This window comes from Carcharhinus amblyrhynchos, chromosome 29, assembly GCF_965287045.1.
Source record: "Carcharhinus amblyrhynchos chromosome 29, sCarAmb.v2.hapA, whole genome shotgun sequence".
Classification (NCBI taxonomy): domain Eukaryota; kingdom Metazoa; phylum Chordata; class Chondrichthyes; order Carcharhiniformes; family Carcharhinidae; genus Carcharhinus; species Carcharhinus amblyrhynchos.
The window spans coordinates 11,620,362-11,643,203 of NC_137352.1; the positions used below are offsets into that span (position 1 = coordinate 11,620,362).

The window sequence follows — 22,842 nt, forward strand, 5'->3', positions numbered from 1 at the left end:
GTTAGGTGCATTGGCCATGCTAAATTCTCCCTCAGTGTATGCGAACAGGTGCAGGAGTGTGGCGACGAGGAGATTTTCACAGTAACTTTGTTGCAGTGTTAATGTAAGCCTACTTGTGACACTAATAAATAAACTTTACTTTATTCCGTCATTACCATGTTGCTGCTGTTTGTGGGAGCTTGCTCTGCATTTATTAGCTGCCAGCTTTCCTACATTACAGCAGTGACTACACTTTAAAAATTAATTAGCTATATCAAGACAGCCGGTGGTAGTAAAAAGCACTAAATTAATGCAAGTCTCTCTTTTAAACCTTTTAATTTAAGTAGTGAGACGCCTTCTTGCGAGCAGGATGCATCACCTTGCACTGAGTGTGTTTTTTTTAAATGCAGGAACATGTGGTTTGGCATTCCTGTATCCGACAGATAACCTCAACAAATGCAGCCACTAATTGTTGATGCTTTTATCCTCCTCCCCCACTCCCCCCTCTCGTTTTTGTGTCGTTCCAGTGAATGCTAAATTCCCCTCGTAGATACTTCCGAAGGCAGTCTCTGCAATTATCACCTCCGTATTCAGTGTCTGAACACAAAGTAGATTTCAACAGGCAGGCAGGAAGGAAACCCATTCAACCTAATCATAGCCCTTCACTGACTTAAAAGAACCCTGAAGTTGAGATTCCGTATCCGAGGGCATTATTAGCTCAGGTAGCTGAGTGGCTGCCTTTCATAGCCCTCAAGTCAACTCCGAACGGTGCGGATAAAATTAGCTGTAACTTTTTAAAAGCCGTACTGCTAAATATTGCCTCAGAGGAGACAGACGTGACTCGACAATGTGTCGAAACACTGGAATATGAAGGTTTGAGGTAGTTTTTCACACTTAATGTCTCTGCTACAACCCTTGCAGCAGAGAAATTCCCAACCGTGTGTGATCATTTCCACTGGGAATTCACTCAAGTGCTGGGTGTGGGCGTTGGGGGAATGGTAAGGTCAGCACCCTGCCTGTATTTGAATCTTAATTACAGGATTCAGTTCCCTGTGTACATGTTTGAGTGCGGCACAATTGTGGCATTGTCGGGAATTAATCATGCTTCCTTTTGTATCCATTATTATACTTGCTCTCCTGCCAAAGTAAGCCCGATCTGTATATTCTCCTAATGAGATGCTGATGAGTAGAGCTAATACTGAGAGATGTTTAGAGGGAATGGCTCCAGTTGAAGAGTCTGCACCAGTAGTTGGGCTAAATAACCCCCTCCTGTGCTGCCGTTTCTCTGATCCTGTGAGTAATGAATGAAGGAACAAGCCGCTTTCCACAGCAGGACGCACCCGTCATTTTAAACCTATTAACTCTTTTAAAACCCAATGTTGGCACATACTTTTGACATTTATAGACTTAATTTGATGATGACAAATGTAGGAGCTGCAGGATCAGTGCATGTGTTGCTAACAATGGACCTTGGCGTTTAATTTAGATTCTTCCTGTGTTGCCAAGTGATGTAGAGCAGGCCTGTCCAACAAGCAAAGTTTCGTGAAGAACAGAGTTTAAAACTGTGTAGTGTTCTCCAAATTTATACAGCTGGTGCGGCACTTTACCAAGTGAATTAACTTGCAAATAGGTCACACTTAGGTTAAAAAAAAGTTTAATTTGGGAATGTATGTCTCCCCCCCCCCCCCCCCCCACCCCATACAGATTTTTTCCCATTCTGCAAGGGATGCAGATGATAGGATAAATTCTATGCATCTGGTGTTGAGTGATGTTGGAAGCGAGAGCAGGTTAGAGAATGGTTACTGCAGTGTTGTAACATTACCTCTGATCTGCTTGCTTCCTTGCACTTAAGCCCAATTAACGGAATAGAGTCAAGGGCTGGAATTTTCCAGACAATCTCCCCCCAAAACCTGAAAATCCTGCCCGAGGTCAATGGACCTTTGCATGTCACCCCCCTCTCCCCCCGCCACAAATTTCTGACAACAATAAAATTCCCAAAGATGTGCAGGATTGGGCAAGCTAAATTGCCCCTTACTATCTCGAGATCTGTAGGTTAGGGAGATTAGTGGTGTAAATGTGTGGGATTAAGGGAATGGGCCCGTGTGAGATGCTCTGACTGCAGGCTCGATGGGCCGAATGGCCTCCTTCTGCACTGTAGTGATTCGGTGATTTCAGGAGTCTTTTGCGTGGGGAATGCGCACTTCAGAAAAGGAGTCCATTTTGACCAGCGTTAGAGATGAACTGACAGCAGTGATTTCAAATTTCATTGTACCAAAAATGTGAGGACGTCCGCGCAGGGAATGGGATGGAGAGAGAGAGAGAGAGAGAAAGCACATGTCAGAGAGCACAGGAGTCTGCACAAGATCATAAATGGTGAAGATGAAGCTGTTTCCTGGGAGGTAGTGACTCAGACAAGGCATTCACTGATAAACTGAGAGAGCAGGATGGAGGAAGTGCCTATGGTATTTCTAGAATCTTTTGACTGAACACAGAAGTGGCAGGATGTTTCCCAGTTCTGTGAAAATGTCAGAGGGCTACGTCTGCAGAGATTCAGAATTTTTAAATGACTCATTCTTGACTTCTGCACCCATTTTTGGTTCCTACTCTTTTCCTCCAATGTTGAATAAGCTATGCTTAATAAGTGGGTGGCAGAGTGGTTAGCACTGCAGCCTCACAGCGCCAGGGACCCGGGTTCAATTCCAGCCTCGGCTCACTGCCTGTGTGGAGTTTGCACATTATCCCCGTGTCTGCGTGGGTTTTCTCCGGGTGCCCCGGTTTCCCCCCACAATCCTAGTCAGTCTAGTTTGATTGGCCATGCTAAATTGACCCTAGTGTCAGGGGATTAGCAGGGTAAATGGGGTTACAGGAATAGGGCCTGGGTGGGATTGTGGTCAATGCAGACTCACTGAGCCAAATGGCTTCTTTCTGCACTGTAGGGATTCTATTGCAACCGCAGGCTCGTTTTCTAAATGTGTTCATATTTGTGGATACGTATCGGAGAATGTCCAATGATATAAACAGTCAAAAGGAAGGTAGATAAACAGATGAGGGAGAAAGGTTGGAAAAGATGTACTGACAGATTTAAATGAGGAGGAAAATTGTGTGCAGCTTAAACAATGCAAGGAATGGCTGGGACATATTGTCTGACTCTGTGCTCTGCATGCTGTGATTCGTGGCCCGTACGAATCCCAAACAAAATATATGCCACATATAAAGCAGAAAATGCTGGAAAAACTCAATATGGCAGCACCTGTGGAGGGAGAAACCGAGTTAACATTGAGGCCTTATGACCCTTCATTGGAGCCCTGAAAAACACTCAGAAGATTAACTCTGATTCTTGCTCCACAGATGCTGTCACGCCTGTTGAGTTTTTCCAGCATTTTCTGTTTCTATTTCAGATTTCCAGCATCTGCAGTACTTTGCTTTTATAATATATCCACGGTTGTTTAAAACTGAAAGGTGTATAGTTAAGGGTGGAACTCCTAGCTGGGAAAAGCGGCGGAGGGAATCGTTGACATGTTTGTTTGGCAATGATTTTCCAATCTTCCAAAGGCGTCATTAACCCATGATTATTCATTCAAACAGCAGACTATCCAAGGACTGTCGGAAGATGTTGTTTACGATAACTAACCCTTTGACCTAATTTCACAGGTAAATGGTTGTCTCCTGGATCCTTTGCCTCCTGTGATAGCGAGGAAGGGATGCCCACCATCTCCTAGCAATATGATGGAGACCTCCATCGATGAGGGGATAGAGACTGAGGATGATTCCGAGGAGGATCCTGCCCAGGTGTACGCATCGTTTCAGGCCATGCGTTGCGGCCAGAGGAGGCACACCCTTGCTGAAGTAACCAACCAACCAGTGGTGATGCCAAACACAGGTAGGACGGGCAGGAAGGGCTTATGGTATTTACTTCTCATTTCATCCCATCCTCTGCTCAAGGAGTTCACTCTGCCTGAGGAACAGTTCCCAAGATTGGCCTTAGCCCTCGGGAGTTTTGTCCATTTTATAATTACCAGTTTGCAGAGTAAATGTTAGCAGGACAGGGTCTCTCATAGCAGGCTGGTGCAAAAAGTTAAATTGCATGGGTGCACTGGCTAGATGGACTCAGAACTGGCTTGGCCTTAAAGGGTAGCGATGGAAGGGTGTTTTTCTGTAATTAGTGGTGTGTCGCAGGGACTTGTGCTGTTTGTAATGTATGTAAATGACTTGGAAGAAAACGGAGCTGGTCTGATTAGCAAGTTTGTGGATGATACTGAAATTGGCAGAGTTGTGAATAGTGATGCAGAATACAACAGGATATAGATAAACTGGAAAATTGGGCAGAGAAATGGCAGATGGAATTCAATCCGGACAAATGCGAGGTGATGCATTTTGGTGGATCCATTTCAGGTGGGAGCTATAAAATAAATGGCAGAACCATTAGGAGCATAGACATACAGAGAGATCTGGGAGTACAGGTCCAAAGATCCTTAAAAGTGGCAGCACAGATGGAAAAAGTATTGAAGAAAGCATTTGGCATGCTTGCCTTCATCGGGTGGGGTATCAAGTATAAAAGTTGGCAAGTTATGGTGTAGTTGTATAAAATGTTTGGAACACTGTGTCCAATCCTGATCACCACACTGCCAGAAGGATGTGGAAGCTTTGGAGGGTTTACCAGGATGTGGAAGCTTTGAAGGTTTACCAGGGTGTTGCCCGGTGTGGAGGGTATTAGCTATGAGGAGAGATTGAATAAACTGGGATTGTTCTCCCTGGAAAGACGGAGGCTGAGGGGCAACCTGAAAGAAGTTTATGAAATTATGAGGGGCATAGATTAGATGAACAGTTGGAAGCTTTTTCCCAGGGCAGAAATGACAAATACAAGGGGGCATAAATTCAAGATAAGCGGGGAATGGTTTAGTGGAGATGTGCAGGGGAAGTTTTTACACAGAAGGTAGTGGGGACCTAGAATGCACTTTCAAGTGAAGTGGTTGAGGCAGACATGTTAGTGACATTTAAGACTTGTCTGGACAGACACATGAACAGGCAGGGAATAGAGTGATACAGGCTATTGGTCTAGATAGGACAATGTGATCGGTGCAGGCTTGGTGGACCAAAGGGCATGTTCCTGTACTGTACAGTTCTTTGTTCTGCATAGGGGAGAAGGAAAGGAGAGACTGTAGTATTACAACCATTACATTGGGTGTAGAGAAAGATCAATTTAATATAAGGCAGGTCCATTCACAAGTCTGTTGGCAGCAGGGAAGAAGTTGTTCTTGAGTCGGTTGGTACATGATCTCAGACTTTTGTATCTTTTTGCTGTTGGAAGAAGGTGGAACAGAGTATGTCCAGGGTGCGGCGGGTCCTTGATTATGCTGGCTACTTTTCCAGGGCAGCAGGGAGTGTGGACAAAGTCAGTAGTTGGGAGGCTGGTTTGTCTGATGGACTGGGCTACGTTTACAATCCTTTGTAGTTTCAGTCCTGGTCAGAGCAGGAGCAATACCAGCTGTAATACATCTGGAAAGGATGCTTTCTATGGTGATGTAAAAATTGGCGAGCGTCATGGTGGACATGCCAAATTTCCTTAACCTCCTGAGAAAGTTTGTTCTGTTATTCATTCATTATAAATTTACAATAACTCTTGGGCTGAGTCAGCAGGGTTTGAGGCTGCAATACAGATTAGATTTAATTGATCTGATGATGGCTCTCTCTTATCCTAACCACTGTATTTTTCCCTCATTACAGGGAAACTGTTTACTGTTGGGAACAATCCATCCTTGGGGAGCGTTGATTCAGAATACGACATGGGATTGGTTCATAGTGAGCTCAATATCCTAGAGGAAACACCGCCCCTGAAGGAGATCGTTCTCGTCAACCAACCTGTGACACGGATGACCCCGCCACTGATTGGCATCAGGCCACCAAACCCTGCGATGGAGGCACTGACATCCCAGAAACGCGAAGTGCACAACCGGTCACCAGTCAGCTTCCGGGAAGGTCGCAGAGCTTCTGATACGTCTTTAACACAAGGTGGCTACCTACCATCCATCCATTATCTTCTGCATTTGCGTATGTGAGTGCTGCCGGTAATATATAGCTACACCACAGCAGTGTGGAGCTCCCTTGCACAATAACTGTGGTGAAAGGCTGACCTATTGGGCTGGATTTTTGTTCTGGGTTCGAGATTCCCAAAGTGGGGAGAGGTTCTGGGTTCCGATCCTGCATCAGCTTCGAATGCCCAACGCGATTTTATTTTTTTTTTGGCGGCATGTCAAATTATGGGCCAAGGTGCGCTCCAGTCAGAAGCCCTCCCAACGTGTAGAGAGTGGCATCCACACCATCAGAGATGTAGAGTTTCTGCAATGAAAACTGCCCTTTTGCTGCCAGTGTGCCTTTGTGGAACAGAAACCTCTTTTAAAAGGCACTGGATGCAGACAGGGCTTAAAAAAAACCATAAGGGGTATCCAGAGGTGGGAGCATGTCGGCACCCTGACCAATGTCAGGAAATTGTGGATTTGCCCACCTCTGGTCGCAGCTCTTCACGTGGTTGAGTTCTGCCCACCACATCTTACTCAGTTGTAGTATGTGGGAGACTGCTACATAACAGCACTGGTAAAGATGCAAGCTGTGCATCTGGCTTATCCTCCTGATGTAGAAACTGCATTTAACTGCCACCCAAATCATTCCAGAGCTTTTGCTTCCACTTCTTTCCTAAAAAAAAACATTCCAGGTTTGATGAAGTGCCTGGACTTCGTCCTGGACTGACCAGTTTACACCCAAGTCCTCTTGCCTTATGGTCGGAGCTTAGCGTAAAGTATCGCTCAGCATCAATTGTCTGCACTCTTGGTACGCAGTCCTCATCACCTAGACCATCTGCAGGTAGCTCCCATCAACGTCTTCATATGTCACCTTCTCCCATTTCACCTGGGTCACCACAATACCAGTCGATCACCCTTCTCCATCTCGTCTCGTCTGTCACCCATTCCTCTTCCAGTCCCACTGCATTCATGTCTCTCGCTATCGTATCTGTCCATCTGGAATTGGGCCATCTTCTTTCCCTTCCTGGTAGCCCCAAATCCATCACTCACTCCACCACACAACAGATGACCAAACCACTTCAGTCTCTCCTGGGCTGCTTTCTTCAATGCTCCCATAACCTTCACTGACCCCCCCCCCTGTGCTGATTCCTGACCTTGCCCCTTTGTGTCACTCCATATGTCCATTTTAGCATCCGCATTTCATTTAGTATCCAGCTGTTGCTCCTCTCAAGGTAGTTGTCTTTATCAAGCATATTTCCCTATGGAACTTCCAGTTTGGAAGCTCCTTCCCAACTTGATCCCATACAGAAACAGGAAAGAAATGCTGAATCTGTGCCAGATATATTAGGGTTGGAGTACTGTGCAGGCTGGGACGGCCTCTTAAATGACTATGAGAAAAGCACTCCGTGGGTGGGATAATAAAAAGAACAAAAAAATTAGACACAGAAAAGCTCAGCACATTCACTGTGGAGCAGGGAAGATTCAGCCGGAGTCTCTTTTGGGAATTGGGAAAGGGTTTGAGACTGTAGATCGTGAGAAGTTGTTTGCACTGGTTGGTGAATCCTTAACTTAAAAGTTGGAGCAATACTTTTCAGGAATATGTATTTCTACAGCAGAGGTGGACCATCTGCCACCCGGGAGGTTCATACAACTCAACAGGGTTCTGAATGCAGCCCACGAGACATTTTGTCACTTTTCCCCAAGTGCAAGCTTGCCACATTCCTGCGATTTCCTTCAGCTTAACTTCTTTCCTACTGTGACATGAGGTGTGCTAACTGCTCAATTAACACTTGAGTTAAAATATGAAAGGGCACTAAAATTTGATTTGATTTATTATTGTCACATGTATTAACATACAGTGAAAATTGTTATTTCTTGTGTGCTATACGGACAAAGCATACCATTCATAGAGAAGGAAATGAGAGAGTGTAGTGTTACAGTCATAGCTGGGGTGTAGAGAAAGATCAACTTAATGCAAGGTAGGTTCATTCAAAAGTCTGACGGCAGCAGGGAAAAAGCTGTTCTTGAGTTGGTTGGTATGTGACCTCTGACTTTTTTGTATCTTTTTCCCGACTGAAGAAGGTGGAAGAGAGCATGCCCGGAGTGCATGGGGTCCTTAATTGTGCTGGCTGCTTTGCCGAGGCAGCGGGAAGTGTAGACCTTGTCAGTGGATGGGAGCCTGGTTTAAGATAGCTTTTTCTAAAATTTAGCATAGCATGGACAGGTCTCCTTGTGTGTTGTATTATTCTATCAAGGGGCACCTCCAGAACAGAAAGTGTTGAGCTGGTACGAACTCGAGCCACCATTGACCTCCTTTCGTCCTTAAATATCTATGATTCCTCATTTCTGTTTCTGTGACGATAGCTCTAGTCATGGGTGCTGTCAGCCCAGTTAACAGAATTTGCATGTGATTATATCTTTGGCTTGGAAACAGTGATAGCTTGTCGGGGCAGTTATGTTATTTCTTTCATACAGATTCTATTACGTTGGCCCCGATCTTGCTGTCAGAGACGAAACTGACCTTGCAGAAACTGCCCTCAACAATCTAGCAATCTCTGTGGCATGGGTTTCCCCTTTCCCTATATTAATTTCAGCTACCAAAGATCTCTAGGCATCCGGTCACCGAGATGTCATCAAACAGGCTAAGCAGCCAGTCACAATGAAGAATTCTCACAGAAAACAAACCAGGTTTCATCATTCTCATTTTATTGAAATTTTACGAAGGAAAGTATATATGTGGAACCAAGTCACAAATTGAAATATCATGGACAAATTTTAAAAATAATTGTTCAGCAGTGATTGTGACTTGGTATGCCATTAAAAACTTAGTTACACTTTCATACAATAAGCCTTAACATTGTTGGTGTTTTAAATAATGAGTTAAGAGTGTAATAAGCGCACATAAAGTTGGAAGTTTATTCACTGGTGTCACAAGTAGGCTTACGTTAACACAACAATGAAGTTACTGTGAATATCCCTTAGCCGCCACACTCCGGCGCCTGTTCGGGCACACTGAGGGAGAATTTAACATGACCAATGTATCTAACCAGCGTGCCTTTCAGATGGGAGGAGGAAACTGGAGCACTCAGAGGAAACACGTGCAAACACGGGGAGAACGTGCAGGCTCCACTCAGGCAGTGACCCAGGCTGGGAATCAAACCCAGATCTCTGACGCCGTGAGGCAGCAGTGCTAACCACTGCGCCACCTTGCCGCCCCATCAGATCAGTAATTTCTAATTGCCTTCCATCTCCAAGAATCTCACCCCATAGAGAAGCAAGGAGTCACCGACAGCAACTTCTGGATTTCCGTGTTTAATTATGCATGTATGGACGCCAGAGGTTGCTATCAATTTCACAAGGCAGTAAACGAGAACGCTGACAGTTTCACTGTCATTAGAATGGCAAAATACACACCATTATCATCATCTCTGCATGAGGCAGCCAGTTCTTTCCACGGCTTTTTACATCCACTGGGTCATACACTGATGTTTCTGTATCAAAGACTTGCTTATGTGGCAGGTGACCTGGACTACTGGAACGGGGCGGGAGGATTATTGCCCTTCCATTCCCATTGAGTGGAAGCAGTCCACTGAATATTACCCCAGAATTCAGAGGTCTGAACTCTAGTCTCCAGCAGACCAGGTCTGTATTGTATTATAATGTTACAAAGCAAAATAACAGGCCGTTCTTCCCAGTGAGTTCTTGTCAATGTTTATGCAGCACGTAAACTTCCTTCCCCCTTTCTTCTTCTCATCCCATCACCACAATCCTCCCCATTTCCTTTGGCTTCCATGGGTTTCTCTGGCCTCCCTTTCAATTTGTCTGTGCTATTCAGCTCGCTATTGCTCATTAATTTCACTGTGGCCGGCACAGTGGGACAGTGGTCAGCGCTGCTGCCTCACAGCGCCACGGACCTTAGTTCGATTCCTGGCTTGAGTCACTTGCCTGTGTGGAGTTTGCACATTCTGCCCATGTCTGCATGGGTTTCCTCCGGGTGCTCCGGTTTCCTCCTACATTCTGAAAGACATGCTAGTTAGGTACATTGACCCGAACACGGGAACAACTAGGGGAATGTCACAGTAACTTCATTGCAGTGTTAATGTAAGCCTTTCTTGTGACTAATAAACTTTTTTCTAACCATTCGGGGTTTAAAAAGAATATTCTCCTGTATTCCCTACTGGATTTATTAACAACGATCTCATACTTATAACCCTTGGTTCTTGTTTCACAAGTGGAAACATCTTCTCTATATCTACTGTGTTGAAACTGTGAGTAAACTCCAATTTGTGGTTTGTGGTGAGATGAAATGTTGGGCATTTCCTCCTCTTTGCTGCCCACTTCGATACAGATTTGATTTCAATTCCTAAATAACGCCAACTCTTGCCTGACTGTGCATAGCTTATTTGGCATATTATCACTACAGCCTTTGTTAAACACGCTGTATGGCGAATCACTTTAAACAGTGTTGTGAAAACAAATGGCACGGCTTTTTTCACACAAGAACATCCATTTTATACTAGTGGTGTTGGCTGGGTGACGTATGTTGCCAGGAGGACATTCAGTCCCCCTTTGAACGGTGGCACAGAATCTTTCACACCCACCAAAACATCGGAAAAGGTAATCGTTTTAATTGCCTCCATCAACACATAGAATCCCTACAGTGCAGGAGGAGGACGTTCGCCCCATCGAGTCTGTACCGACTACAATCCCACCCAGGCCCTATTCCCATAACCCCACACATTTACCCCGCTAATCCCTCTGACACTAAGGGGCAACTTAGCATGGCCAATCAACCTAACATGCACATCTTTAGACTGTGGGGGGAAACCAGAGCACCCTGAGGAAACCCACAAGGAGAATGTGCAGACTTTGAACAGAAGTGACCTAAGGTCGGAATTGAACCTGAGTCCCTGGCAGTGTGAGGCAGCAGTGCTAACCACTGTGCTGCCCCAATACATGTTGCAGTGGAGCGTCAGTGTGGCTTGTGTGTGATCAAGCCAGGAGTGCATTTCAAACCTTAATCTTCTGACCGCGAACCAACGTTGTTGTCTAGCCTGTTGCTTTAGACAAGTGCAGTTTGCAAGATTGCAGTAAAGGAAGTGTTGAAAACAGAAAGCTTGCATGCAAGTGGAGACTGTGGCTCAGTAGCTTGAGCTTTTAACAGGAACAAATGGGTAAGATTAAAAACACATTCTTACTGACAAATTTATTGTCCCTCATTTTTGTTAGAAGGCTTTATATTTTCCCACGCAACAAAGAACAGAAAATGCTGGAAAATCTCAGCTAGTCTGACAGCATCTGTGGAGAGAAAACTGAGCCAACGTTTTGAGTCAAGGGGTCATCAGCCCTTGGATCATCCAGACTGAGATTTTCCAGCATCTTTTGTTTCAGATTCTAGCATCAGCAGTATTTTGCTTTAATCTTTGTTTTTCCCATTGTTGGAGAGTGTAAGGTTTGGTTCAGCTGGTCACACTTCCGTCTTTGTCATAAGGTTCTGGGCTGAAGCCTTAGTCTAAGAGCGTAAACTATTTTAGCATCCTCCCACTCCATGACGAAGTGGCCGACAGGAGCACAGCTGCAGCACAGCACACTTGCTCACAAAACAAAAGCAAAACATTCTGAATTGAGTCCACGATAAGTGATTTCTTATTAAATAGCAGCGTCAGTTGAATTTGATGAGAATGTCCATTGTACCTTCTACATCTTATTGTCAACCCCCCTCCCAACCAGATAGTTGTAGGATCTGGAACACACCACATGAGTAGGTGGTGGAAGTTGGTCTGTAAATAATTTAAAAGGCAGTCAGGCAGGTACTGGTGGGTGAGAAACCCGCGGGATTATGAGCAAAGTGCAGAATTGGGGAATAAGCGTGCTTGCTCTCTCCAAGAGCCAGCACTGGTGTGGTGGGCTGAATGGCCTTCTGTTGTGTTATAAGTTTCTATGTTCCCACTTGTGTCGAGGACACCAATTGACTCCCGTTTCTTCAACTAGGTATTGTGGCCTTCCGCCAGCATCTTCAGAATCTAGCCAGAACCAAAGGGATTCTAGAACTCAACAAGGTACAGATGTTGTACGAACAGTTGGGCTCAGATGAAGATCCTGATACGTTACCGGCAACACATTTACAAGGTCTTCTCACCAACCATCACCAGGTAAACTTCCCTACCAAAGTTTGTTGTTCAGGGACATTATTAGAGGACTTGTGCCTATATAAACTCTATCCATTTTCAATTGGCCTAATAATGACTGAGGAACAGTGGGTGGGAATTGCTGGCCGTCCCTGCTGGTGGGACCTTTTTGTCCCACATAAAGCCACACTACCCCCCCCCCCCGGCTCCAATCCTTCTCTCTCTCTCTCTTCTCCCCCCCACCCACCACCACCACCACCACCATATCATGGGTTCCGTGCAATAGAGGTGAGAACAACAGGAAACCCTACTGACAACAGCAGAACCGGAAGATCCACCTCCACAAAACACGCCACAGGGTGGGGGAGGAGGGGTGCAGCAGTAAAGTTCTACCCAGTGGGTAGGAAACGGTTCTATCCCCTTTTCTGATGTGTTATAGCAGTTAGATAATTAATTAATTAATTAAATGTTGGATGTGGATCTCGAACAGGAACAAACCTAATTGAGAAGTGGTTCTAGTCCCATTGCTCTGCAATGTTCCCATGCCATTGCCTGTTCTTGGTTGTGCAGGCATCTCTTCAAAGCTTGGGGTATAGAAGCACTTCCCTTCGTTGTCCTCGCATGTGGTACAATTATTAGTTTCTCTACACAGCCTTCCAGCAAGTGAGCCTGGGGATGTGATAACCTCCTGCACTGGATACTTCACCCCATTCTCTCTCTCTCAACAATCCACTGGATTGTTTTTTACATTCGTACTGATGGAGAATCTGTTTGACTCCCTTCACATTTTTGTCCCACCCCTATCACCTATCTTGTCTTTTGGCCAGAGTTCTGCTCTGAATCTCTACCTCCCTCCCAGCCATTAAAAGTCCTGTCCACACCCATGTCCTCCAAGTACACTTTTGATCCCCTCTCATAGACTCAGCATCCATTATCTCTTCTGCAGCATAGACTGAGATAATTTTCTTACAGGTACCTCTTCCAGTAAGTTTTAAGTGTTAAAGTATTAAGGCTGGAATTCTCCGTCTGTTCATGCCGGCGGGATTCTCTGGTCACGCTGGCAGCGCACACTCGCCCGCGGGTTTCCTGCCGGCGTGGGGTGAGACATCAGCAGGAATTCCCATTGACAGCGGCAAGACCAGATAATCCCACCACTAGCAAACCACACCACCAGCGGGAAATACGCAGCTGGGAGGCCAGATAATCTCCCCGAAATAATTGAATTTAGTTGATCCACGTAAGCTGTAATTGCAAATTGAATACTGCACCATTAACCAGATTTTGCAAAAAAAAATCACTACCATGCCTTTTACTGTAGGATGAAGCTTCTCGTCATCAAGAAAATGTAGCATTATACCCTAATGGAGTCCATCCACACATGCTGTCACGACGCCAGAGCCTCGAAACGCACTACTTACAACACCGATTACCGGTATGGCATTTTATCTCGAGGATTTTAATTGCAAGGCAGCACATTTTGTTAAAAACAAAGAAAACCTAGTAGAAAATTCCAGGTGTGTTAGTTCATAAACGAAGGGCGGCGCGGTGGTTAGCACCATCGCCTTTCAGCACCAGGGATCAGGTTCAATTCCCGGCTTTGGGTCACTGTCTGTCTGTCTGGAGTTTGCATGCTCTCCCCGTGTCTGCGTAGGTTTCTTCTGGGTGCTCCGGTTTCCTCCCACAGTCCACAGATATGTGAGTTAAGTGGATTGGCCATGCTAAATTGCCCCTTAGTGTCAGGAGGATTAGCAGGTCCATCGAGCCTGCACCGACAGCAATCCCACCCATGCCATATCCCTGTAACCTCACGTCCTCACCCTGCTAATCCCCTTGACACTAAGGGGCAATTTAGCATGGCCAATCCACCTAACCCAAACATCTTTGGACTTTGAGAGGAAACCAACATAGACCCTAGGAGAATGAGCAAACTCCACACAGCCACCCGAAGCCGGAATTGAACCTAGGTCCCTGGCGCTGAGGCAGCAGTGCTAACCGCTGTGCCATCCGTCCAGCAATTGCTTGGTTAGGATTGGCCCTGCAGAGTTCAATACGATTAATGTTTTAAAAACAAAACACTGAATGAATACCTAGGGGATACAGAGGTCAATCTAACATTTACAAGATTCACAGAAAAGAGACTGGAGTCTTTTAAATCACTGCAATAACAATTGAGAATTCTTAAATTTGAGTTCCTTTGTTTCCAGTATTGCAATTCAGTATGTCAGGGCCTGGGACAGCGGTAACTTATCAGCCATTGAGCAATACTAAACCTGCTTAACTTTCAAATCTCTTTTATTCTCAAAACTTTGATGGCATTCATCTCTCCAGATCTGGTTGTTGGGAAAGAGTCTTGGGACTGAAAGGTTGTATTCAGTAAGAACACAGATGTCAGCTCTTGATACCATCATCATAATAGTTCCCTGTACATTGAAGATTAAAAATCAAACCACAATCAGAAGTTCACTGTCAAATTGAAAGTGAACTGTCTCTCCTGGCATTCATCCACCTGAAAAACACCCCACCGCCTATAGGCTCCCTAAAGCCTATTCGGACCATCGAGTCTGCACCGACCCTATGAAGGAGCATCCTACCTGACCTTCCTCTCCCCCCTATCTGTAACCCTTTGCATTTTACCATGGCCAATCCATCTAACCTGTACATCTTCGGACACTAAGGGGCAATTTAGCCTGGCTAGTCCACCTAACCTGCACATCCTGGGACATTAGGGGGAAATTTAGCGTGGCCAATCCACCTAACTTGCACATTTTTAGACTGTGGAAGGAAACCGGAGGAACCCATGCACACATGAGAACGTGCAAACTCCATGTAGTCACCCAAGGCTGGAATCAGACCTGTGCCCATAGTGCCCTGAGGTAGCAGTGTTAACCACTGCTGCCCACTGCCCAATCTCACAACTGAGCAATAGAGACAAATTGTACTCACCAAAAACCCATCAGAGGAGCATCTACTGAGCGTGTTTCTCTGAATTTGCTGAGAACACAAGTGTAGGGCTGCAGTTCACTGTGCGTGTTGACAGAAGCATTGGAGTTATTTGATTTTGAGGTATTGCCAAACCCAGATTGAGTGACTCAGAATACTATAGTGTTGTTTGGGCTATGGGCCTGAATGTAAAGTTTTGTAACTAATTTACAGATAAAAAGGAACATTATAAACTAATGTAGAAGGAAAAGGATGCTGCCAGACCTGTTAAATATTTCCAGCATTTTCTGTTATTAATCTTCAAGTTCACTAATTGGTCTCTATGGCAGACCATTATCCCAGAATTCCCCACACGTGAGAAAGCCCCCTGTCAATGAGTACATGAACTCGGGCACCAGCACAAAACTAGGTTGTGCTCTGAGCTTGCTCGGTGCCTGTCGGACTGAGACAAAACAGGAAGTGAGAGGGAACTGTGGGCACAGTGGGGTTTGAGTCGTTTTGGGGGAGGGGGGTGAGAGTGGGTGGGTAAGAGAGGATCGGAGCCTGGATAGGCTAGAACTGTCAGGCCTGAGGTTGCGTTTTTAACCCTGCAGTGACAGGCCCAAGGGCCAAAGTAGATGGAGAGGAAACCTGAGATCTTGGGGGAAAGATCGAGAAAGGAGGGCGCAGATCTAAGTCGATTGGCAAAAAAAATGATGACGACATGAGGAAATATCTTTATTCAACGAGTGGTTAGATTTGGAATGCGGCACTCGAGAGCTTGGTGGAGGCATGGTCAATTGAGGCTTTCAGTAGACACTTGGATCATTATCTGAAAAGGAAAAATGTGCAGGGCTCTGCAGGAGAGACAGGGGACTTGCACAAGGTGAAATGCTCAAATCGAAAAAAATGAAATCTGCCTCTTGTTAATCAGAATGTTAAGATCACAACAATCCGTGTATACTTGAGTATTTTAAAAAGGACCTGCATATTCAATTTTCTTTGAATGGTTTAATTCATCACAGGGTGCATTCTCCCTTCAGTGGTTCCACTGACATCTCAGTGATTCTGGGGCACTGATGTGGAAATGTAGCATCTGTTCCTAAATCGCCCAAAAGGCCTCTTGTGAGTTGGACCTTTTAAAAGACACACACACACACACACACACACACACAATCAGATCAGTGGGGTCTCAGCGTAATATTCCTTCATTTGAATAATGATTTCCTTGTATATGTTTCTAATGATGTCATTTAAAATTCACATCCTCAAATCTTTCCATGGCTTTGCTCCCTCCAGCCCTATAACTCTGCAGGTTCCTGCACTCCTCCAATTTTGGCCTCTGGTGCAATTCCCTTTCCCATTGCCCCCTCCCCTTTCCCCACCCCAATATTGGCAGCCGTTTCTTCAGTTATCTAGGCTCAAGGCTCCTAAATCTTTACTTCTCACTCCCTCTTTAAGACAATATTCAAAACATACTTCCACTTGACTTAATATCTCTTTGTGGAGCTTGGTGTTAAATTTTGTTCCATAATGCTCCATTTCTTTTTGGAGTGCGGGGGGTGGGAGGGTGGTCTCTCTCTCCTTACTCGAGAAAGAATGTGGTGGCACTGCAGGCTGTTCCAAAGAGGTTCACCAGATTGATTGCAGGGATGAAAGGGCTGCAGTACAAGGAGTGGTTGGATAGCTTGGGCTTGTACTTGCTGGAATTGAATGAGGGGGATCTGATCGAGGTATATAAAATGTTCAAGGGGATTGATAAGCTGGGTGTTGAGCAGATGTGGGACAGCCTTGAACAAGAGGTCATAGATACAGAGCGAGAGGAGGTAGGCTCAGAACTGAGATGTGGAGAAACTACTTCTCTCGGATAGTCTGTGGAACTCACTGTCCCAGAGGCAGAATTAATCAACAGATTCAAGAAACAGGTAGTTACGTATCTGATGAAAAGCGGGATTAAAGGCAATGGGGAGCAGGTACGAAAGTGGAGTTGAGACCAGGATAAGATCAGCTGTGGTCATATTAAATGGTGGAGTAGGCTGAGGGCTGAAGTGCCCACTCCTGCTCCCAATTCTGATATTCATATGCTGATCTTGCTATGTTAATGGTGCAGTATAAATGCAAATCCTTGTTGTCATCTAATTCCATCCTATACCTTTTACAGAACGCAAGCTTATTGAATAAAGCACAAAATAGCTGTCCAATGTATTGCAAGGAAACACCCAGGAGTCTGGAGCAGCAACTACAGGAACACAGGTAAACTTCCTAAACTTCACAATTCAATAGAACATCCCATGTCAACATTTCATACTCTTAGCCCCAAACGCCGAGCAGTAGATGATGACACGATGGTAATGTCACCGGATTGATGATGCAGAGGTCCTGGATCCAGGCTAATGAACTGGGGACGTGGGTTACAATCTCATCATGGCAGCTGGTTAAATGTAAATTCAGTTAATAAATCTAGAATTGAAAGTTTATCTGTTGGACAGAGAAACTGTCATCAATTGTTGTAAAAACTCATCTAGTTCACTGCACATCTTCAGGACACCAAGGAGCAATTTTTTTTTTACAATGACCAGTCCACTTAACTGCACATCTTTGGACTGTGTAAGGAAACTGGAGGAAACCCACGCAGACACAGGGAACTAAGGCCATAATTGAACCCGGGTCCCTGGCGTTGTGAGGCAGCAGTGCTAACCACTGTGTCACCGTGTCGCCCTAATGCCCTTTAGGGGAGGAACTCTTTCATCCTCACCCCATCTGGCCTACATCTGATTCTATATCCACAGCAATGTGGTTGACTCTTAACTGCCCTCTGTAATGACCTAGCAAACCACTCTGCTCAAGGACAATATAAAGTTTATTTATTAGTTTCACGAGTAGGTTTACATTAACATTGCAGTGAAGTTACTGTGAAAATTCCGAAGTCGCCACACTCTGGTGCCTGTTTGGGTACACTGAGGGAGAATTTGGCACGACTAATCCACCTAACGAGCATGTCTTTCCTACTGTGGGAGGAAACCCATGCAGTCACAGGGAGAACATGCAGACTCCACACATCCAGTGACCCAAGCTGGGAATCAAACCAGGGTCCTTGGTGCTGTGAGGCAGTGGTGCTAACCACTGTGCTGCGCCAAAGGGATAGTCAATAAATGCTGAGATATGGAGCTGCCGGCGTTGGACTGGGATAAGCGCAGTAAGAAGTCTCACAGTACTAGGTTAAAGTCCAACAGGTTTATTTGGTAGCACAAGCTTTTGGATTGTCGCTCCTTCTTCAGATGAGTGAAGCATGAGTGACTCTCTGAAAGCTTGTGCTACCAAATAAACCTGTTGGACTTTAACCTGGTGTTGTGAGACTTCTTACTGCGCAATAAATGCTGGCCATGCCAGCAATGCCCACATACAATGAAAGGATAAATCAAATGTTTCCTTTGATCATCCTATTTGGAAAGCAGTGAAAACCACCTAATGTGCAGAATGTACTCTCTGGCAGCAAGGTTCTTTCCACCTTGCCTTGATTGCCTCATGAACTGTAGCTTGGTTCTAAACCTCTGATTTCCCATTTCAGGTTACAACAGAAACGTCTGATCCTCCACAAGCAATCGCAACTCCAGGCTTATTTTAACCAGATGCACATTGCAGAAGGTTCCTACCCACAGCAAACCCAACAACTGCCCATACCTCACTCCCAAGCACAGCAGCAGCAGCAATTCAGCATGGCCCAAGCACTAAGCCCAGTTGTGGAGCCCTCGGAACAGATGCAGTGCGACCCATTCCTCAGCCAGCACTACAAGCTTCAGCTATCCCTGCAACAAATGTCACCCGTTCAGCAGCCAGCACAACCTCCACTTCAGCCCCACGTTCACCTCGAGCAGCAACAACAAATCCTGCAGTATCCTTACCAGCCTTGCGACCTAGTCGGAGCCACACCTCCAGAGCCCAGCTACCCCGAACACTGCCCATATACTCTCAACCAAACCCCACAGGTTGCCTTGGCTTTGTCCGAAAGCCAGGCATGCAATGCTGCTTCTGACTCACCAACGACCTACAAGAACATAACCATCCCTGAGCTACCGGGGCTTTTTGACTGTGAGATGATGGAGACAGTTGATACCCAACACGGAGGCTACGTCCTCGTGAACTGACTTCAGTCGCTTTATTTTTTTTTCAGTGTTATTTCACCGAGAAAGAAGGGATGAAGAGAAGAGGGAAAAAAAGGAAGTCAATTTAGTCTGTATATTCAAGAAAACACTAAAGTTGATGACCTTTCCTTCTTAAAGCATTGCGAAGAGAATAGAAATCAACAGTGTAGAATTGGCTTGGACTAGTTCTCATTAGTTGATGTAGCTGTGGTGTGGTACAGTTGGCCCTTGTGCATGGGTGCTGTGAAGAATGAAAGAGGCAAGGGAGGCAACTCTTTCAGGAGCAAACGCACTTTCCTAAAGAAGGTACCAACCCACCGACCAGACAATAAGCACGTAACACTAAATAGGAAGGGGACAGAGACAGAATAGAGTGCAAGTGTTTCTGACCACACGGCAATATATCAACAGAAAAGTTGGAGTTAAAGAGCTTGGGAATTCTCGAGAATGATATTGCTATCCAAATTAAAAGTTCTCACTAATCCACTGGACACCCACTCGCCTCCGACAAACCCTGGCTGATGCCATCGACTTGAATTGTCTGGGGAATGTAATGCTCTCAGTTGAGATATTCTCCTCCTGCCCCTCCCGTTCCTCCTCAAGCTGCCCCATTCCCCCCCCCTGCTCCTGCCCCTCATGCTCCCCCCCCCACTTCATGGTTGCCTTCTTTCCCCCCCCCACCCTCCTGGTTGCCTCCCCCCCCCCCCTCCTGTTTTCCCCTCCACCCCAGTTTGCCCCCCACCTCAGCAGCCCTTTCCCAGCTACTCCCCACCACCACCCCTACCACCCCCAGCAGTTCCTCTCCCCCCAGTTTCCCCCTCCCTGTTGCCCTCCCTTCCTCCTCCGGTTGCCCTTCCTCTTTCTCTTCCTCCCCCTCCTGTTCACCCCCTTCCCTCTCCCGGTAGGGAGAAGAACTTATTTTAGTCCACAGCCTGGACCCTGTGAACCTCCAGATGATTTGAAAACAATAAACTTACATTTCACGCCAGAGGATGTTGCTAGGTTACATTTAGCACTAGAAAGGACATAATATGGAAATTCAGAAGAAAATATAATTTTTTTAAAAGTGCCTCCTACAGGGGCACTTTAGCTGTGGACACCCTCTGGTTCCTGAGGGTGCTGAGTTAACGTGTTAGTCGTTCAGTGTTTGCTTTTCAAGGAATAACTCAATGTAATTTTGAATTTCAGATCTGAGTTGCTGGTTGTTTATTAAAAAGCTTTGTACACTTTACCTAGGGTTTTAGAAGTTATACGAGAAATAGGTTTTTGAGACAAAAACTGTTGTGTGAAGCGTGATAGTGCTGTGCCTTTTTGCTTCTTTTAATTTAAGAAAAAAAAACAAACACATTTCTGGAAAACAGTTTGGAAATACAATGCCCCGTTTATACTGGCAAATTAACCAAAGTCACTTCAGAGTAATTATTTCTGGTTCCACTATGTGGAACCCAGGCCAATGTTTTGCTCTGTGTTCCTTTTTAAGTCAATCTATATGTAAAGAGTAAAAAGCAATATTTATTAAATACTTTGAAATGATGATTGTACCGTTCATGTAGCGTGATGGATGTCTTGTGCACTGTCGGGATAATTTGACCTTTTTTGTTTCCTTCCTTGTTGACTATATTATACAGTCAGGGATTGAAGGTGAAGCGCTGATCTGGATAGATTAGGTGGCAAGACTAGACAGGCCTATGATTTGCGGTCGTGGAAGGGAAATTCTGGACTCCGTGGGCCCTCTGAGCTGCCAGTCCGTGGTGTTGGATCAGCACTTCACCGTGAAGAGTTAGCAATGTTGAAATTGCCGTGTAGAAAATTGTACCTCAACATTCTCCACCTACCCCTCCTGGACACCCCCCCCCCCCCCCCCCAGCTCTTCCAGACACCTTGTGTTAAATGCCTCAGTGAGCAGAAGATTTGGCAAGTAGAGTAGCGGGGGATGGGGGGGCATGCGTGCCTCCAGTGCGAACCAATGTGGCATGTGCTGCGATTGTACTTTGCGACATCGCAGCGCGAGTCAGGTGATGTGCAAAAGCAGCAGGGGCGATGCCAGGTCTGGTCTGCCAAGTTTCCAATTTCACCAGGAAGCCAGACCATTGCGACGCGTCGCAATCAGCGCCCCTGTAAATGTTGTCACTCGATCAGAAGGCACCATCCTGCTCTCGCTGCCTGTCTCATTTTGCTGTTGCTCTATTTCCCTCGTCCCCATCCTCATTTCAGTCATACCCGGGCAGGGTGAGTGACCGCTGTCTGCCTCCACTGTGTCCACTTTAAGGGGTGAAATGTACAAAGTATTAGTCTTCCTTTGCCCCTTTTTCCCCACTCTCCTCACCCCAACACAATCATCATTTCACAATTTCATACCCTGATGTAACTTGGCATGTGGGGGGTTTGGGGGGAGGGAGGAAGGGATTTGGGGATGGCGGCGTCATTAATTTTAAAAAAAAAATGTATTCTTCTGTCCTCCTTTAGTCCTCTCTCTGCTATGATGAACCGTTTGACAACCAGAGGAGGGAGAGGACAGTGACTCTTCCGGGGCCTGTATCAGTGCTGATTTATGGAGAGTTGAGTGGGAGCCTGGTGCCCATTGACAAGGTTCTCCCTCCTCAAAGGGAGAACGTTTCCTCCACTCTGTCTGTACCTGCTGAAGCCAAACTAAAAGGCAGCTTCCCTTCCCCAACCCCTCTCTGTCAGCAGACAAAAGAGAGATTCAACAGAAAAGAAAATTATTTTTCATTGAACGTGAGCAAAGTTCTTCAGTTAGTATTTCCTCTTTCATTTTCAATTCTTTGAAAAGAAATCGCGAGTCTGAAAATCATGGAACCCTTCAGTGCAGAAGGAGGGCATTCGCCCATCGAGTCTTCCCCAACAACAATCCCATCCAGGCCCCATCCCCGTAACCCTACCTATTTATTCCCGCCAAGCCCTCTAATCTACACATCCCTGACACTAAGGGGCAATTTAGCATGGCCAATCAACTTAACCCACACATCATTGGACTGGGGGGGTTGGGGGAGGGGGGGGGGTGGAACTTGAGCAGCTGAAACCAGAGTAAAGCCACGCAGACGTGGGGAGAACATGCAAACTCCACACAGACAGTGACCCAAGCCGCGAATGGAACCCATGCCGCCCAAATCCCACTAAGCAATATGAGCCTGATTATACTTGCTCTCCGAGGTGACCTATAGGTATGGGGGCGGCACAGTGGTTAGCACTGCTGCCTCAAAGTGCCAGGGACCCAGGTTCAATATCTGTGGGTGGGTTTCCTTCTGCAGTGCAAAGGGTTAGGTGGATTGGCCATGCTGTTGCCCCTTAGTGCCCCATGATTTGTAGGTTAGGAGGATTAGTGAGGTAAATACGTGAAGTTACAGGGAAAGGGTCTGGGTAAAATGCTCTGTCGAAGAATCAGTGCAGACTCGAAGGGCCAAATAGCCTGCTTTTGCACCCTAGGATCCTATGAAGGTTGAGTGTTTTCTCTTGCCTCCCCTCTCAACAAGCTCTCTGCCTCAGTGTAAACCCAGTCCGTCCCACGTTATACTGTGGCTGTACCAATACACTGGTTCCTCAGTGTATTGACAAGAATACACCTCATGTTCAAAACTGTCGCTGAACAGAAGATGTGCATATGATACATGCGTGATCTTTTTACAATTCCTTTTCCTG

The 22,842-nt window shown here is 45.8% G+C and overlaps 1 protein-coding gene across 1 annotated transcript in view; it reads left to right on the forward strand.

Annotated features, from left to right (window-relative positions):
- sik2a (salt-inducible kinase 2a) overlaps positions 1–19,825 on the forward strand; it is a 154,550-nt gene extending 134,725 nt beyond the window's left edge. Inside the window, exons 10-15 of the mRNA XM_080214875.1 lie at positions 3,631–3,859; positions 5,704–5,988; positions 11,988–12,148; positions 13,443–13,556; positions 17,205–17,296; positions 18,612–19,825. Coding sequence (XP_080071001.1) covers positions 3,631–3,859; positions 5,704–5,988; positions 11,988–12,148; positions 13,443–13,556; positions 17,205–17,296; positions 18,612–19,188 — 1,458 coding nt within the window. The 3' untranslated portion in view covers positions 19,189–19,825. The remainder of the gene's footprint in view (positions 1–3,630; positions 3,860–5,703; positions 5,989–11,987; positions 12,149–13,442; positions 13,557–17,204; positions 17,297–18,611) is intronic.
- Positions 19,826–22,842: the final 3,017 nt, after the last annotated feature.